The sequence below is a fragment of the Salvelinus alpinus genome, chromosome 30, assembly GCF_045679555.1.
Source record: "Salvelinus alpinus chromosome 30, SLU_Salpinus.1, whole genome shotgun sequence".
Classification (NCBI taxonomy): Eukaryota; Metazoa; Chordata; class Actinopteri; order Salmoniformes; family Salmonidae; genus Salvelinus; species Salvelinus alpinus.
This window is the reverse complement of record NC_092115.1, coordinates 39,857,646-39,876,765: the sequence shown is the minus strand read 5'-3', so window position 1 is coordinate 39,876,765 and position 19,120 is coordinate 39,857,646. Positions and strand designations below refer to the sequence as shown.

Here is a 19,120-nt window from a genome sequence, read left to right as displayed (position 1 = left end):
TTCCACTGCTCCAGAGTCCAATGGCGGCAAGCTTTACACCACTCCAACAGACGCTTGGCATTGCACATGATGATCTTAGGCTTGTGTGCTTCTGCTCGGCCATGGAAATCTATTTCATGAAGCTCCCGACGAACAGTTCTTGTGCTGACGTTGCTTCCTGAGGTAGTTTGGAACTCAGTATTGCAACCGAGGACAGACGATTTTTACGCGCTATGCGCTTCAGCACTTGGCGGTCCCATTCTGTGAGTTTGTGGCCTACCACTTCGTGGCAGAGCCTTTGTTGCTCCTAGACGTTTCCACTTCACAATAACATCACTTAAAGTTGACTGGTGCAGCTCTAGCAGGGCAGGAATTTGACAAACTGACTTGTTTGAAAGGTGGTATCCTATGATGGTGCCACTTTGAAAGTCACTGAGCTCTTCAGTAAGGCCATTTTACGGCCAATGTTTGTCTATGGAGATTGCATGGCGGCGTTGCCCAATTTTATACACCTGTCAGCAACGGGTGTGGCTGAAATAGCCAAATCCACTCTTTTGAAGGGGTGTCCACCTACTTTTGTATATATAGTGTAATTAAAGTATGGATATTATGTTTACAAGGGTTTTTGAGTGGTACTGTATATGTGTTGGTACAGGTACTCACCATGGCCTGTAACTGCATGACAGAAGTAGAGATGCAAGGGAAGGGGGAGAGGGAACACATGTCAGCAAACAAACACCATATCAGAATTGTATATAGCATATTGATTTATACTCATGTCTCGTTGAGTGGCATGTGATAGATGTTGATATACAATGTATAAGAAAGGGGAAGGAGGCAGAGGGTGTGTATGTAAATGAGTGTGTGTGTCTGTTTTGTGTGTGTTAAACAGCTTTTGGCTTTTAATATATTCTGCCCTCTTCCTCCTTTTACGTACGTAGGCATCTTATTCGCTGCCTGACAGCTATATGACTCAGGCGGAGGATGCCACAGTTAGAGTCATGGCTATAGACTTCCTGTCACACCATCCCCTGCAAAATGGTAATCCCTCATTTTGTGCCATGGTTTCACAATTTCCCAGGACATAAGGCTGGCTAAAGAGTGAGCGGGTGTGATGTCTGTGGGGGGGAGCTAGGTCCCCAGAGTGCTGCAGAGGAAACTGAACAGACAGAAAGGCCAATAATGGCAGTAATGATTCCAAAAGGGGGAGGCGGGGTGGCATATGCCAAGGTAAAGTTGATGTGGTGTGTGTGGTCTCTTACGAGGTCTCTGACCAGGGTGGGGCCTTTCTTCTTGCGTAGGTCAGGCATGCTGTCGATGCTGTACAGAACCTCTCCTACCCTGAGCAGGTAAAACAACCTTACTGTTATACACCAGCCAACAAATATACTGTATACCCCTCAGACCTATATCCGCTGCTACGGATAAGTTTAGACGATTTTGTTGAAGTGAAATGATGATGACAAGGTGCTCCAGATGTTTTTTTATTATTGCTATTTACTTTTAAAACCGGACGATAATGTATGACTAATCTAATAATGATCCTATTCTATACATGAAGCCCTTGAGAGGGTGGTCACTTCCTGGCCATACACATTTGAACAGTGAAACCAAGGTGACCAAGGAGTCCCAAATGTCTATATGCAAGAAATACTCCACCTGAATGAATGAGCAGCCAGATGTGTATTTGGCTAACTGAGTGTGCATATATTGGGCTGGTTACTTTCAATGCAGCCGCGGTCACACTCTAAAATAAGGTCTGCCATTTACAAATGAGCTGCCAGTCCACTCAGGGCACCCAGCCCATCGGTCAATATACACTGGACTGGAGCCAGTGGATGAAACTATCCTCTATTTTAAGAGGAAAATCTGAAAATGTACACTTTACAGTATTACATACCTCACAGTAGTGGCAATCATTTATTTATTGATCGTTGTACTACGCTAGTTAGTATAGCATTTACTGTAAGTATGTAAATCTCATTGTGGTAACTGCACTGAGCTGCCGTGGTACAGTGGTAGTTACTGTATGTGATCTTTTATTTTGAGCAGTGATGGGTAACTCACCCTCCTTTACCAAACCACAAGGAATTGGATGTCTCTCCTCGTGCCTGGAGAAAGAGGGGGAAGAGGGAGAGAGAAAGAAGACCGGGAGGAGGGTGGGAAGAGTACAGTTATATCTGGGTGATGAAAATCTTTCACTAAACGTTTGATATCAATTTCCTCCATATGCAGAGCATGTCCAGAGTGCACCAGAGGACAGCATTTAGCTGGTAAATTCAAAAAAAAATGTGTGGGGGAAGATGCCCCCGAGCCCCCTAACAGAGAAATCAAGACCATCTCCACCACTGATGACTACCTCCGACAACATTCTCAAAGCTGCACTATCTATTCATCTTCCTCTCTCAATGTCTTTCTTTTTCTCCATCCTTCTCTTTCTCTCTCCCTCCCACTCTCTCCAGCTCTTTCCTTCTGTCATAGAGCTAAATTAGACCTAATAAACTGTGAAATCACTTCTATAGAGACCTTCTACTAAAGAACCCATTCAGAACTCAGAACTCCAGGTGAGTGAACTCTGTCCAATCAATGACATAAATTGATCAATCAACCACAAAGGAGAAAAGAAAACCAGCCTTTCTTTGTCCCTCAAAGCCTGGAATTGAGCAGCTCTGCCATAGATCTATGTGTGTTATTAAAGCGACAGTCTATGATTCTGAAAACCCCCCCCAGCTATATACTTCAAGGATCAATGGCTATACATCACTAATTCAAAAGTCAAAACACAGATCTACCAGTTCCAGACTGTAGCATTAACCGAACAGACCATCACAGCAATCAAATGTACTTTTCCCTCGTCACACACTCAGACTCCCATCCTCCAGCTCAGGGTCAGAGAAATACCATAGAGAAAGAGAGAGTTGTTACTCATTCAACCTTGGGATTCTGCCTCCCACATCCTCACGCTGTTTGTCTGGTTTTATTGAAAGCCAGATTGAATCTGCACAGGCCCTTCTTAAACCCATAGATTTGAAGAAAAAATATAATGAATAAATACTGAAAGGAAAATTAATTCCAACTGCATACTGCTTAAAAGCAAACGGGTATAAAAAAGTTAAATGTTATTGATTGATTTTGCAAGCGTTCACTACAAAAGGTATTGATGGAAAAGTTTCTTGCCAAGTTCACCTGACTGTAGTTAACGCCTACGAGCTTGGAGATTGTTGAGAGATTGTTACAGTTATAAAATCATAATAATGAATGTGCAGAGTATTCAAACCATGAAATTCAAACAAATTAAACATTGTACAAGACAGCATAGTTGTTATGAAGTGAAATTGAAGATTGAAGTGAAAATGTATGTGTGCACCGCAGGACATTAATGAAAAATCACTGGCCAACAAGTCCACCATTCTCTTGAGCAACCAATCATTGTACCCACCTGTCAATCTGCTCCAATCATGGCCGACCAGAGTGCATGTGAGTATCGCTATGGCAATGACATGAAACTGGAAAGAAAACAAAGTAGTGGGACAAACGAAAAGGGGGGGGAAAAGCAAAGTGACAAAACCCACATAAAACATCAAAGCAAGTGTTTATTCATTCAATTAAAACAGAATGATTAGCAAAATGATATGTGAATAAATGTGAGCAAACTGATAAATCAATCAAACGAAACGTTCAAATCAAATGTTTTAGCAGTCCCGTGAGACTGAAAGAGAGTTGACTGAGTTCTTTTCCATACTAAGGGAAAATGTGCACCACCATCTATAGAAAATGTATTTTCAGATCATTTAAAATATTGATTGCATGCTGTGAGACACATTAGGTCTGCACTGCGGTATCTAAATGTACTTTCAAAATACTCTCGGGAACCCATTCACTCTAGCGTTTGGAGTAAATAATGCATATCACATTCATTTTTCAAAGCTGTGCAGAAAGTACTTAGAGACTTTTAGAATGTTTCTGCTACTGTCCCCTCTCTTCTTCTCCACACCTGGATGAAGCACTTTGGATGGGACTGGGGCTGGAAACAAGGCTGGTAGGATTGGAAACAAGGCTGGTAGGATTGGAAACAAGGCTGGTAGGAGTGGGTTGGTAGACTAGATAGGGCCGGGGCTGAATTTAGGGCTGGCGTGTTAGGCAAGGGTTAGGGGATGGGGCTGGGGGATAGGACAAGAGGACCGGGGATAGGGCTGGGGTTGAAGTTGAGGTTAGGCTTAGGGATGTGGATATGACTGGGGCTGGATCAGGCGTAGGGACAGTAGTACACAGGGCTTGGGCCAGTAGTATAGGACTGGGACATGGGAACAAGGTTTGAGTGTGATACCTTACCTCTCGAAGCTGCTGTTGGACCTTGTCGATGATTCGTCGCCAGTTCTCCCTAGCCCTTACGGACGGGTCCACCGGCTCCTTGGGCTCCTCATCTACAGGAGGACTACAAGGATAAGAGCAGGTCTGAGAACAACTCTATATCTGGGGCCGAAATTGCCCCCTTGCCCCTATATAGTGCATTACTTTTGAACATTTGTACATTTCTCTACATTTTAGTCAGGTACACTATATATACAAATGTACGTGGACATCCCATAAAGTTAGTGGATTTGGCTCTTTCAGCCACACCGTTGTTGACAGGTGTGTATAATCGAGCACACAGCCAAGCAATCTCCATAGACAAACATTGGCAGAGCCTTACTGAAGAGCTCAGTGAATTTCAATGTGGCATCATCATAGGATGCCACCTATCCAACAAGTCAGTTCATCACATTTCTGCACTGATAGAGCTGACCCAGTCAACTGTAATTGCTGTTATTGTGAAGGGAAACGTCTAGGAGCAACAACGGCTCAGCCGCAAAGTGGTAGGCCACACAAACTCACAGAATGGAAACGCAGAGTGCTGTAGCGCGTAGTGCGTAGTGCGTAAAAATCGTCTGTCCTTGGGTGCAACACTCACTACCAAGTTCCAAACTGCCAATGGGAGCAACGTCTGCACAATAACTGTTTGTTGGGAGCTTCATGAAATGGGTTTCCATGGCCGATCAGCCGTACACAAGCCTAAGATCACCATGTGCAATGTCAAGAGTCGGCTGGAGTGGTGTAACGCCCGACGCCATTGGACTCTGGAGCAGTGGAGTGATTAATCACGCTTCATCATCTGGCAGTCCGACGGACGAATCTGGTTTTGGCGGATATCAGGAGAATGCTATCTGCCCGAATGCATAGTGCCAACTGTAAAGTTTGGTGGAGGAGGAATAATGGTCTGGGGCTGTTTTTCATGGTTCAGGCCTCTTAGTTCCAGTGAAGGGAAATCTTAACGCTACAGCATACAATGACATTCTTGACGATTCTATGCTTCCAACTTTGTGGCAACAGTTTGGAGAAGGCCCTTCCTGTTTCAGCATGGCAATGCCCTCATGCACAAAGCGAGGTCCATACATAAATGGTTTTTCAAGATCGGTGTGGAAGAACATGACTGGCCTGCACAGAGCCCTGACCTCAACCCCATCGAACACCTTTGGGATTAATTGGAATGCCGACTGCGAGCCAGGCCTAATCACCGAACATCAGTGCCTGACCTCACTAATACCGCAGCAATGTTCCAACATCTAGTAGAAAGCCTTCCCAAAAGAGTGGAGGCTGTTATAGCAGCAAAGGGGGGGACCAACTCCATATTAATACCTATGATTTTGGAATGACATGTTTGACGAGCAGGTGTCCACATACTTTTAGTTATGTAGTGTAGTTAGGTGAGACAACCACATCTCACAGTCAAAGTAAGTACATTTTATCCTCAATAAAGCAGCTATCAGCAGTCAGTGATAGTAGGAAAAGACAAGCTCAAGTGTTATTTCAGGAAAGGCAAATGTTATTTTTTATGTGTTTTTAAGGGGGAAGGAGGGGGGTTCTGTGGGGTTAATCAAGACACTTCGTTAAAACGTCCCTGGTCAAAAGTAGTGCACTGGAAGGGAATAGGGGGCCATTTCAGACGCACCCTTATGTGCTTTTTCACAGTCCACCCTATATGGTGGCCCAATAAACAAAGCCCCTTCTGCGCATGGAGAACAGAAAAAGATTTGAGATGGGGGTTTACCTCTCTGGGAGGGGCTCCTCCTCCTCTACGGGGGTGGGGGGGCGACTCTCGTCATACCGTTGGTCCTCATCTTCCATGGGGTGCTCCTCCTCTGTCGGGGTGGGGGTCCTAATTTTGGGGGGAAGGGGTTTGTCTTCCTCTAGGAGGAGTTGGTCCTCCGGCAGGGGGGGTTCGGCATCAGGGCCCTCTGATTGGGTGGTTGTAGGGGCAAGGGGCTGGGCCTGAGAGGGAGAGGCAGTGGAGGAGTTCAGCTGAGAGGGGGGGCCAGTGGTTGTGGACTGGGGCCCATGGGAGGCAGTGGCGGGGTGAGATGGGGGGATGGAGGAGGCAGACTGGGGCTGGGGTTGTGAAGCTGGGAGGTGAGCCTGAGCAGGTTGGGCAGTAGGGACTCCAGAAGACAGGAAAGAGGAGGCCAGGCCTGTTACTGCTGCTGAGAAGGGTTTGGCCATGGAGAAGAAGGACTGGGCTGGGGCAGGAGCTGGCTGGGGATGAGACTGGGCTTGAGGGGCCTGGGTGGGTGGCTGTCCCGAGGGCTGTCCTCCTGGATCCATGCCCGGAGGGTGGGCCTGATTTGAGGCATGGCTGGGCGGTTGGCTGGGTGGAGCCTGCTGTTGATGCAGAGAGGGCTGTTTCTGCAGGGGGGGTCTAGAAGCACCTGGGACGTCCAGTGTGGGGGGTGCCGTGCTGGTGGGGGTAGGGGTGTAGGGGACCTCTATATCCTCACTGAGGGTCCCATCCAGAAGGTAATCCTCATCGTCATATATGTGCCCCTCCTCTCCTTCATACGCCACCTCTTCCTCATACAGACCCCTGTCATTCTCCTCATAGATGGCCCCCTCCTCGCCCCCGTCCTTACTGTAGCCCCCCTCGTCGCTGTACGCCCCCTGGGTCTCATCGGGGTCCCAGTCGGGAGAACCTTTGCTGTAGCTGACAGAGGAGTGGCAGGAGTGGTAGGAGTCATTCTCATCATAAGGGTCTCTCTCTCTGTATTCCGGCTCGTACTCCTCCTCACTCAGCTGGCTGCTGCAGTGACTCAACTCTGCCGACGACGCATAGCTTCCCGTCGGACTGGAGAGGAAGGGGGAGCAAGACAGGGAAACGAAGATAAATGGGGAGAGAGAGAGAGAGAGAGAGAAGAGAGAAGGAATGGAAGTGAGAATGTGGAGAGAGGATGAGAGACAGGGTGGAGGAACACGGAAGAGGGAAGGAAGGAAAAAAGAAGAAGAAGCAGTAACCAACATGGAGAGACTTTCCTAATGTACACAATGTCCAGAGCATCCCTGAGCAATAGTAAAACACTCTGCTATAACGCCTGACCGTGAAGGTAAAACTGATGGTTAATCAATGAGAGTTAATTGCGACAGCAGTATCAGACAGAGAGATAAATAAAATAAGGGAAATAGAGAGAGAGAAATAAATAAATAGAGCAGAATGGTGAGGGGCCTCCAGAAAGCTGACAAATTAAAAAGAACAAGCATCCTCACAGGGAACAAACACAGGAGTATTTACAGTATACTGTACATTAAATTAAGCTATTAAAAAAATTATTGAGAGAGGGAGAGAGAGAGGGAGAAGGTGCAGGAAAGGGGGTGAGCAGAGAAGAGAGAAATGTAAAGGAAAGGATACAGACACACTCATAAACACTCACTGGCCATGTCCGAATACCCATACTTGCATTTTAAATAGTAGGCTTTTTGGGTATCCGAAAATAGAACGTTTTATAGTTCAATCCAATACAGGGTTGACTGAATGAACAACAAAGACAGAATGCAATATGACATTTTATTAAATAGTTTGGGGAATGGCCTCGTCTCCGAGGGAAGATCCTTGGAGCCAGATATGATGGCAGGTAGCCCTACACTCCGAGTCAATATTCACGTAAAAATAAGGAATTCTCCTCTCCCAAAATTTGGGGAAAAAAACATTCTTTCCAATTGACCTCCACTGTAAAAGAGCCAACTTCGTCGTCGAGTTCTTGTTATGCAAAAATAACAAAACATACCGAAAAGCTGCTCTGTTGTTCAATGTAAAGTACCAGTCAAAAGTTTGGACACACCTACTCATTCAAGGGTTTTTCTTTATTTTTACTATTGTAGAATAACAGTGAAGACATCAAAACTATGAAACAACACATATGGAATCATGTAGAAACCAAAAAAGTGTTAAACAAATCAAAATATACTTTATATTTGAGATTCTTCAAAGTATCCACCCCTATTTGGTAAAAGACCAAGTCCATATTATGGCAAGAACAGCTCAAATAAGCAAAAGAGAAACAGTCCATCATTACTTTAAGACATGAAGGTCAGTCAATCTGGAAAATTTCAAGAACTTTGATAGTTTTTTGAAGTGCAGTCGCAAAACCATCAAGCGCTATGATGAAACTGGCTCTCATGAGGACCACCACAAGAAAGGAAGACCCAGAGTTACCTCTGCTGCACAGGAAATGTTCATTAGAGTTACCAGCCTCAGAAATTGCAGCCCAAATAAATGTTTCACAGAGTTCAAGTAACACACATCTCAACATCAACTGTTCAGAGGAGACTATTTGACTATTGGTCGAATTGCTGCAAAGAAACCACTATTAAAAGGACACCAATAATAAGAAGAAGACTTGCTTGCGCCAAGAGTCACGAGCAATGGACAGGATTAGAAAGGATTAGAAATCTGTCCTTTGGTCTGATGAGTCCAAATTTGAGATTTTTTATTCCAACCGCTGTGTCTTTGTGAAACGCAGAGTAGGTGAACGGATGATCTCTGCATGTATGGTTCCCACCGTGAAGCATGGAGGTGGTGTGATGGTGTGGGGGTGCTTTGCTGGTGACACTGATTTATTTAGAATTCAAGGCACACTTAACCAGCATGGCTACCGCAGCATTCTGCAACGATACGCCATCCCATCTGGTTTGTGCTTAGTGGGACTATCATTTGTTTTTCAACAGGACAATGAACCAACACACCTCGTGCAGGCAATACACTGGACCACTGCTACTCTTTCCGCGATGCGGAAAATCCGACCACGACTCCATCTTGCTCCTACCGTTCTATAGGCAGAAACTCAAACAGGATCTACCCGTGACTAGAACCATTCAACGCTGGTCTGACCAATCGGAATCCAAGCTTCAAGATTGTTTTGATCACGCGGACTGGGAAATGTTCTGGGCAGCCTCAGACAATAACCTTGATCTATACGCTGACTCAGTGAGTTAATAAGGAAGTGCATTGGAGATGTTGTACCCACTGTGACTATTAAAACCTACCCTAACAAAACACCATGGATGGATGGCGGCATTCGAGCAAAACTGAAAGAGTGAACCACCGCATTTAACCATTGAAAGAGGACTGGGAATATGGCCGAATATAAACAGTGTAGTTATTCCCTCCGCAAGGCAATCAAACAAGCAAAATGTTGGTATAGGGACAAAGTGGAGTCGCAATTCAACGGCTCAGACACGAGACGTATGTGGCAGGGTCTACAGGCAATTACGGACTACAAAAAGAAAACCAGCCACGTCACGGACACCGAAGTCTTGCTTCCAGACAAACTAAACACCTTCTATTATCCGCTTTGAGGATAATACAGTGCCACCGACGCAGCCCGCTAACAAGGACTGCGGGCCCCCCGTCTCCTTCTCTGCGGCTGACGTGAGTAAGACATTTAAACGTGTTAACCCTCACAAGGCTGCTGGCACAGACGGCATCCCTAGCCGCGTCCTCAGAGCATGCGCAGACCAGCTGGCTGGTGTGTTCACATCAAAAAACCCAAAATAACGGGCCCTAAAGTTATTATAGCTAGTGGGGAGGTGGATGGTTGGCGAAAACAGCAATTGAGAGAACGAGGGTAAGTTGACATATAAATACATCCAAAGATTTACGCCCATTGGTTGAGAGGGAGGAATGTGATAATTGCAAAAGTGAGCCCATAGGTTAAACAGCAAGCCTGAGGAATGTATATTATTGTTCCATGCTTATAGACTATAAGGTAAATAAGTGAATGCCATTCCTCACATGGCTAATAGGAAAGAGCAGAAGAAAAAATATGCTATGGTGATGATGATTTGTTTGTATTCATTCGCACTATGCCCGTAGAATAGGAAATAATGTGAATGATGTTACGCTAACTGGATGAAGTTAAACTTTCGTGAACTATATTATGTGTATGCTTTAAATTCCACGATGTCATACTACTCCATACTGAGAAGGCGAAATTAGTATGTTGATATTTGTTGCTTACTGCCTACGTTTGTACTAAACAGTACGTTCTAAATAGTATGTAGTACGATTAGTACACAGTATTTAGTTTAGGAAAGTAGTAGGCAAGCCACATTTCGGACATGGCTGGCCACACACACACACACACACACACACACACACACACACACACACACACACACACACACACACACACACACACACACACACACACACACACACACACACACACACACACACACACACACACACACACACACACACACACACACACACACACACACACACACACACACACACACACACACACACACACACACACACACACACACACACACACACACACACACACACACACACACTATTGACCATGAGATTGTTTGTTGAATAATGCATGAAGAAGCAGCAAGAGAGAGAGAGACAGGCCAGGGAACTCAGTCAAAGAACCAAGTCAGGGAACCTAGGCAGGGAAGTGTGTCTTTTCCTCAGCCCGAGGGGAACAGGCCTGCATGACAAGCACTGAGCTGGAGCAGGAGATCAGGCAGCAAACAAATAGAGGGGAGTAGGACAACACACACCTGATGGCCCTCTGGTGGTAGTCGAGGGGGTCACAGCTGTTAGAGGGGGGGTAGGAGGAGGGGCGGTTCTGCTGGTCTCTGATGGGGTACTGGTGGACGGAGGCATTGGGCTGGGACGTGGTGTAGTAAGGAGGAGGAATGCCGTTACTGGTCTCACTGCGATAGTCACTGTCTCTGTCATCCACAGCACTGTCTGGGTCCTCATCTGGAGGGGAGGGGGGAACACATTCAATCAATTATTATTCAATTAAATCAGGGCCTTGATTATCCTAGAGGAACAGTGACAAGGGAGGGAGGGACAACTCCCTTGGGGCAGGAAGAAACCTTGAGAGGAACCAGACATATGAGAATAACTGGTCAATGAACAGAATGGAGGTCTGCAACACTGATTCTTTCTATTCTCTCCCTCTAATCAGGGACTAACTTAGACCTGAAAGTGAAAGTGAAGCTGTCCCTCCTGAGAGAGTGGGTATAGGAGAGAGTGGGTGAGAGTGAGACTAAAGCTACATTTACATTGTGGAGATCCGGGACTGTCGTTCACACGGACAGTCTAGACTCAGCTCATTTGGGCTGGTTCAGATTTTGTCTGTTGTGTTCAGATTTTAAAACATTGGAACCTGTTCACATAGGAATCTGACAAAATCTTGCCACGGTCATACTGCCAGACTGTTGGAATCCAGTTTTTATTTATTTAACCTTCATTTTAACAGGGAAATCCCATTTAGACCAAGGCCTCTTTTGCAAGGGAGCCGTGTATGTACATAAATTATACAACATTTACAAAAACAAAAGTAACAAAAAACATGCAATATTTACAAGAAATTTAAGCAATCACATTCCTCAAGATGGATGTTCTCCATCAACAACTTGAACTGGCCTAGAGGTAAAAGAGCATCAAGGTGCAGAGAGCTCTGCAGATCATTCCATACACGGGGCGCAAAAAAAACTGAATGCAGATTTACCTAACTCCGTAGAGATCAATGGGATCTCTAGAGTTAGCCATCCCTGTGTTCTGATGACTCATATGTTTTCAATTTAACAAAGAAGGTATGTCGGAAGTTTATGCAAGAGGGCTTTATAAACAAAAATAGAGCAGTGTATCGATCTACGAGACTTAACAGGGCCAGCCTACTTTCTGATATAGGATCCGATAATATGTACTGAACCTGTGGCCCGTAATAAAGCGAAGTGGGCTGTGGTAAACTGTCTCTTATCGTTTCAGTGTAGTGGGAGCTGCATTCATATATATTGTGTCACCGTAGTCTAGCACTGGCAGGAAAGTTGACTGAATTATCTGATTTCGGCTGTGATGATCTAGTATTATCTAGTTCTAGAAAATAAGCCTATTTTTATTCTCAACTGCTTAACTAACTCATCCATATGCTTATAAAAATATAACTTTTCATCAATCCAGATGCCCAGATATTTATAAGAGGAGACATGATCAATGTGTGCACCATACAATGTACATATACGTAAAACCTCAGATATATTTTTGAGTGAATTGGAATACATCATGTACTTTGTTTTACCTGTATTAAGTACCCATTTCAGTTTAACAAAGGCTTTCTGCAAAGCAACAATAGGCAGATTGCAGCTCGGAAAAAGCCCGGGAAACCTTGCGGGCAATAGCACAACAGTGTCATCGACATACAAGTGTATGTTATTTTTTTGTTGCAGATTGACCAATATTATTTATATTGACAGTAAAAAGTAGAGGACCTAAAATATACCCGTGGGACATCTTTCGTAATGTCAAGGAAACTTGACTTAACACCATCAAAAACTACACAGTGTCCTGTTTGTCAGGTAGTGTTTAAACCGTTACATGATGCCTGACCCAGGCCAATTACAGACAACGTTTGAATTAGTAAAGAGTGGATGACACTTTTGAATGTTTTAGACCAGTCAATGAATACAGCAGCACAGTGTTTCTTCCTAGCCAAACAATTTACGACATCATGTAAAACCAGTGATGCTGCTGTGATGGTACTATGCCCTGGTCTGAAGTTCCCCTGATGTACATTTAGAATAGATTTGGAAGTTAAGAAATACTGTATCAAGAATTCAAACATGTTAGCTAGGCAAGAAAGTTTACAAATAGGGCAATACTTATTAAGGTCACAAGGGTCACCACCTTTGTAAAGGGGGTGAACATGGGCCACTTTCCAGACCTTAGGGATAGCACCAGAGACAATCATCAAGTAGAAAATGTGCCAATGATTGCGCAATAAGAGGGGCAGAAAGCTGCACTAAGAAGTTGCCAAGCGAATCATCCCCAATGGATTTTTTTTACATCAAATTTAGCAAAGCGTTTAGTACATCAAAAACAGAAAATGTATGAAATGATTTTATTGTAGTTGACAGGGGTTTCCATTAAGCCAACTAATGGTTGGGAGAGGGGAAGACAGTGGTCTGACTAAACTAAACTAACTAAAGGGTCAGTTAAACCACTATTTCTTTTAAATAAGAAGCCTGCAGAGATAAAATGCTAATTAAATGTATCACTTATCTAACTTTGTTCAGTAATGATGCCAGTGCCAGAAAGAACTTGATTAGGTAGGAAATTGGTGGAATTTCCACGGTTCAGTGCATTAACTATTTCCCTAAATGTAGCTGGATCATTAGCCGTGTCTGAAATAGAATTTAGAAAGTAGCTCGACTTCGCTTTCTTAATTGAGGAAGTGCATTTATTTCTCATTTGCCTGAGAAGCTGACAGTCAGATATCGAGTCAGTTTTTCTAGCCCAGGCCTGATTTCTCATTATAATGAAGTCAGAAAGCTTTGAAGAGAACAAAGGATTTCTTCCTTTTTTTAACTCCAAGGCATTTAAAAGGGGGCATGTCTATCCGCCAGAGAGACAAAGATAAATGAGAAGAATTCCAAGGTGAATTCAGGGTCAGGTATGCAACTGACAAAGGAAAGCTCAGAGCAATACTCTACCCTTGGGGAAAGACAATTTTCATATGTATTTTCATAATTACACGAGGATCCGTATTTTTCTGCTTTGTATCTCTAATACAGGCAATAGGAGAGTGATCGCTAATTGCATTAGCACCATTTGACAAGTACTTGTGCAGTTTCTCAGAATAAGATCACAGGGTTTTTTTCTGGATCAAAAAGGGGTTTAGGCAATGGCCATGATTGGGCCATCGGCATGGCTAAATTGTAGAGAATTTTTGTTGTTGCATTTTAAAGCCAATTTCCTGCAATTCTACAAATTTCTCCATGGAGCTGAGAGAAACGTTTGCAGTTTTAAAGCAAATTTCCTATTATTCTATACATTTTGCCATGGAGCTGAGAGAAAATGTTTAACTTTTTCTATGACATTTTGCCATGGCTAATGCTGCATTATTTTGCACAAACATAATAACAAAAGCCATACTGCTAAATTCACTGTTTTGGGAATTTCAATTCTCCCTGACCGTTTTATTTTGATGATTGTTAATTCTCAAAGATTATATTACATACAGTTGAAGTTTACATACACTTATGTTGGAGTCATTAAAACTCGTTTTTCAACCACACTAACTATAGTTTGTTTTGGCAAGTCGGTTAGGACACCTACTTTGTGCATGACACAAGTAATTTTTCCAACAATTGTTTACAGACAGATTATTTCACTGTATCTCAATTCCAGTGGGTCAGAAGTTAACATACACTAAGTAGACTGTGCCTTTCAACAGCTTGGAAAATTCCAGAAAATGATGCCATGGCGTTAGAAGATTCTGTTAGTTGACATCATTTGAGTCAATTGGAGGTGTACCTGTGGATGTATTTCCAGGCCTACCTTCAAACTCAGTGCCTCTTTGCTTGACATGTGAAGATGCTGGAGGAAACATGTACAAAAATATCTATATCCACAGTAAAACGAGTCCTATATCGAAATAACCTGAAAGTCCACTCAGCAAGGAAGAAGCCACTGCTCAAAAACCGCCATAAAAAGCCAGACTACCGTTTGCAACTGCACATGGGGACAAAGATCGTACGTTTTGGAGAAATGTCCTCTGGTCTGATGAAACAAAAATAGAACTGTTTGGCAATAATGACCATCGTTATGTTTGGAGGAAAGGGGTGGATGCCTGCAAACCGAAAAACACCATCCTAACCGTGAAGCACGGGGGTGGCAGCATCATGTTGTGGAGGTGCTTTGCTGCAGGAGGGATTTGCTGCAGGAGGGACTGGTGCACTTCACAAAATAGATGGTATCATGAGGTGGATGTGGATATATTGAAGCAACATCTCAAGACATCAGTCAGGAAGTTAAAGCTTGGTCGCAAATGGGTCTTCCAAATGGACAATGACTCCAAGCATACTTCCAAAGTTGTGTCAAAATGGCTTAAGGACAACAAAGTCAAGGTATTGGAGTGGCCATCACAAAGCCCTGACCTCAATCCTATAGAACATTTGTGGGCAGAACTGAAAAAGAGTGTGCGAGCAAGGAGGCCTACAAACCTGGCTCAGTTACACCAGCTCTGTGAGGAGGAATGGGCCAAAATTCACCCGACTTATTGTGGGAAGCTTGTGGAAGGCTACCTGAAACATCTGACCCAAGTTAAACAATTTAAAGGCAATGCTACCAAATACTAATTGAGTGTATGTAAACTTCTGAACCACTGAGAATGTGATGAAAAAAAATAAGTTGAAATAAATCACTCTACTATTATTCTGACATTACACATTCTTAAAATAAAGTGGTGATCCTAACTGACCTAAGACAGGGAATTTTTACTAGGATTAAATGTCAGGAATTTTGAAAAACTGAGTTCAAATGTATTTGGCAAAGGTGTACGTAAAAACTTCCAACTTCAACTGTACTTTATATCTGGTTTAAGTTGTTTAAGTTTACACCGAAAGCATTTTTCCATCCCAAAATTATATATATATATTTTTTACACTGTTTGGACTTAGGCAACCTGAAAAAATGCTTAGCTGACCAACTCCAAAGAATTACAATGGCAGAAAAATCCCTGGATCAATGAGTGAGGAATTTGATAGGTGTCTTATATTAAAGATGCATTCTCAAACTTTTGTATCATTTCAGCCAGGAGTTTTGAAAGTGGTGCTCACGAGTAAAAAGTGGTCCCCGTTTTTTGTGTACTATGTCCTCCAATTGTGTACTACGTCATCCTTTTCATGTGACATGTTACACATTTAGCAATTTGTATAAAATCATATGAATTTTGCAATTCGTGCAAAAATCCAGGTGGGTTTGGAAATTAGTTGAGTCAGGTTAAAGTCAAGACAAATATTCTGTGTTGATTTCACATATATAGCCACCCCTTCCCCTTTTTTCCATCTATCACACCTGAAAATGTTGTAATCAGTTATTTCAAGGTCCTTATCCATAATCTAACAACTGAGCCAGGTCTCTGTGAGAACCAGAATATCAGGGCTCGTGTCACGCACCCAGACATCAAGAAGGTCCATATTTAACATCAAAGATGTCTGTCTGTTGAGATGAGTCTCAATTATGCCACATGGTCTGTGTGAACCCAGCTTTAAAGAACCATTGACACTAAGTGGACCGAAGATTGAAAAGAGAACTTCATTAGTTTATTGTACCACAGAGGAATATCTTTTTAAAATGCTGCAGAAGCATGACTTGCAGAAACCACTCATTCACAGTGCCCACTCAGCACAGGGGCTATCCCAGCTAATGTGGACCATCTTAACTCCAACCATAGAACTCCTATAGAGCTCATCTCTCCAGGTCACCCAGAGTGCTATCAGCGTTTTTAATCCTTCAATTTTCTGTGTTAACAGAAGAGGCATACTGAGCTTTTCCCACACAAGAGAGTGGGTTGGAGGTTATTCTGGAAGAGTTTTGCAATATGGTATTTTAGTCACAGTATATGTAATCAGGATACCAGTTCTCTTTCATAATTTCTTCATAATCCCATGTGGCACTCAAGGACATTCAGAGACTTGTCTCGAAGCCACTCCTGCGTTGTCTTCACTGTGTGCTTAGGGACGTTGTCCTGTTGGAAGGTGAACCTTCGCCCCAGTCTGAGGTCCTGAGTGCTCTGGAGCAGATATTCATCAAGGATCTCTCTATACTTCGCTCCATTCATCTTTCCCTCAATCCTGACTAGTCTCCCAGTCCCTGCCACTGAAAAACATCCCCATAGCATGTTGCTGCCACCACCATGATTCACCGTATGGATGGTGCCAGGTTTCCTCCAGATGTGACGTTTGGCATTCAGGCCAGTGTTTTCAATCTTGGTTTCATCAGACCAGAGAATCTTGTTTCTCATGGTCAGAGTCCTTAAGGTGCCTTTTGGCAAACTCCAAGCAGGCGGTCATGTACCTTTTACTGAGGAATGGCTTCCGTCTGGCCACTCTACCATAAAGGCTTGATTGGTGGAGTGCTGCAGAGATGGTTGCTCTTCTGGAAGGTTCTCTCATGTCCACAGAGGAACTCTGGAGCTCTGTCAGAGTGACCATCAGGTTCTTGGTCACCTCCCTGACCAAGGCCCTTCTCCCCCGGTCCAAAATCCCATTTAAGAATGGAGGCCACTGTGTTCTTGGGGACCTTCAATGCTGCACAGATCTGGTACCCTTCCCCAGATCGGTGCCTGGGCACAATCCTGTCTCGGAGCTCTAAGGACGATTCCTTCGACCTCATGGCTTGGTTTTGCACTGTAAACTATGGAACATTATATAGACAGGTGTGTGTGCCTTTCCAAATCATGTCGAATCAATTGAATTCACCACACGTGGACTCCAATCAAGTTGTAGAAACATGACAAGGATGATCAATGGAAACAGGATGCACCGGAGCTCAATTTCAAGTCTCATAGCAAAGGGTCTGAATACTTATGTAAATAAGGTATTTCTGTTTTGAAGGTTTTACAAATTTGCAAACATTTCTAAAAACCTGTTTTCGCTTTGTCATTATGGGTTATTGTGTGTAGATTGATGAGAAAAATGTTTTATTTAGTCAATTTTAGAATAAGGCTGTAAAGTAACAAAATGTGAAAAAAGGGAAGGGGTCTGAATACTTTCATAATTCACTGTATGTGAAAATGGTGCGTTTTTGTTTTGTAGTAAAAAAGATAGAGGAAGATAAGCGTTTCCAATGACATCAGTGTGCATCGTGTGATTATGACCAATTGTGAGTAGGCATTTCCTACTAATTGGTTGATGCGCCATTATCACATATATTGATGTTGGTGTGGTGCTGTAGATGATGAATATGAAGTTGAAAAATTGTGAAATGTCCCTTTATTAAGGGTACTCACTTTGTTGGTCTCCCCACAGACTCCAGTTACCTACAAAGAAACAGAACGTTTTGAGAAGGATTCTGTCTTAATTATGAAACATTAGGAATATGATTGTCACACCCTGGCCTGTTTCCCCTGTCTTTGTGATTGTCTCCACCCATCTGTTTTCCTCATTAGTTCCTGGGTACTTATTCCTGTGTTCCCTGCTTGTCTGTTCGTCAAGTCAACCAGCGTGTTTTTTTCTGTTCTCCTGCTTTTTCCTTCTCTCTGTTTTGCTAGTTCTCCCGGTTGTGACCCTTGCCTGTCTGGACTCTGAACCCGCCACCCTGACTATTCTGCCTGCCACTCTGTACCTCCTGGACTCTGACCTGGTTTTGATCTTTTGCCTGTCCACAACCCCTCTCTTGCCTACCCCTTGGATTATAATAAATATCAGAGACTCAAACCATCTGCCTCCCGTGTCTGATTCTGGGTCTCGCCTTGTGCCCTTATAATGATAATTTCATGGCTTTCAGAACACTTAATTTTTTTTAAATTTTATTTATCCGTTATTTTACCAGGTAACTTGAACACGTTCTCATTTACAGCAACGACCTGGGGAATAGTTACGGGGAAGAGGAGGGGGATGAATGAGCCAATTGTAAACTGGAGATTCTTAGGTGACTGTGATGTTTTGAGGGCCAGATTGAGGAATTTAGCCAGGACACCAGGGTTAACACCCAAACTCTTATAATAAGTGCCATGGGATCTTTAATGACCTCAGAGAGTCAGGACACCCGTTTATCGTCCCATCCAAAAGACGGCACCCTACACAGGGCAGTGTCCCCAATAACTGCCCTGGGGCATTGGGATATTTTTTAGACCAGAGGAAAGAGTGCCTCCTACTGGCCCTCCAACACCACTTCCAGCAGCATCTGGTCTCCCATCCAGGACCAACCCTGCTTAGGTTCAGAAGTAAACCAGCAGTGGTATGCAGGGTGGTATGCTGCTGGCTTAATTGAACCGTTTACACCAGAGGTCCCCAATTACATTCAGCT

The 19,120-nt window shown here is 43.6% G+C and overlaps 1 protein-coding gene across 1 annotated transcript in view; it reads right to left on the bottom strand.

Annotated features, from left to right (window-relative positions):
- The window catches only part of LOC139560331 (protein unc-13 homolog A-like), an 83,692-nt gene that overhangs the window by 26,457 nt on the left and 38,115 nt on the right, over positions 1–19,120 (bottom strand). Inside the window, exons 8-14 of the mRNA XM_071376995.1 lie at positions 18,102–18,131; positions 10,858–11,062; positions 6,068–7,135; positions 4,312–4,414; positions 2,047–2,090; positions 1,242–1,320; positions 643–654 (exon numbers count right to left, since the gene is read on the bottom strand). Of these exons, the coding sequence (XP_071233096.1) occupies positions 643–654; positions 1,242–1,320; positions 2,047–2,090; positions 4,312–4,414; positions 6,068–7,135; positions 10,858–11,062; positions 18,102–18,131 (1,541 nt within the window). The remainder of the gene's footprint in view (positions 1–642; positions 655–1,241; positions 1,321–2,046; positions 2,091–4,311; positions 4,415–6,067; positions 7,136–10,857; positions 11,063–18,101; positions 18,132–19,120) is intronic.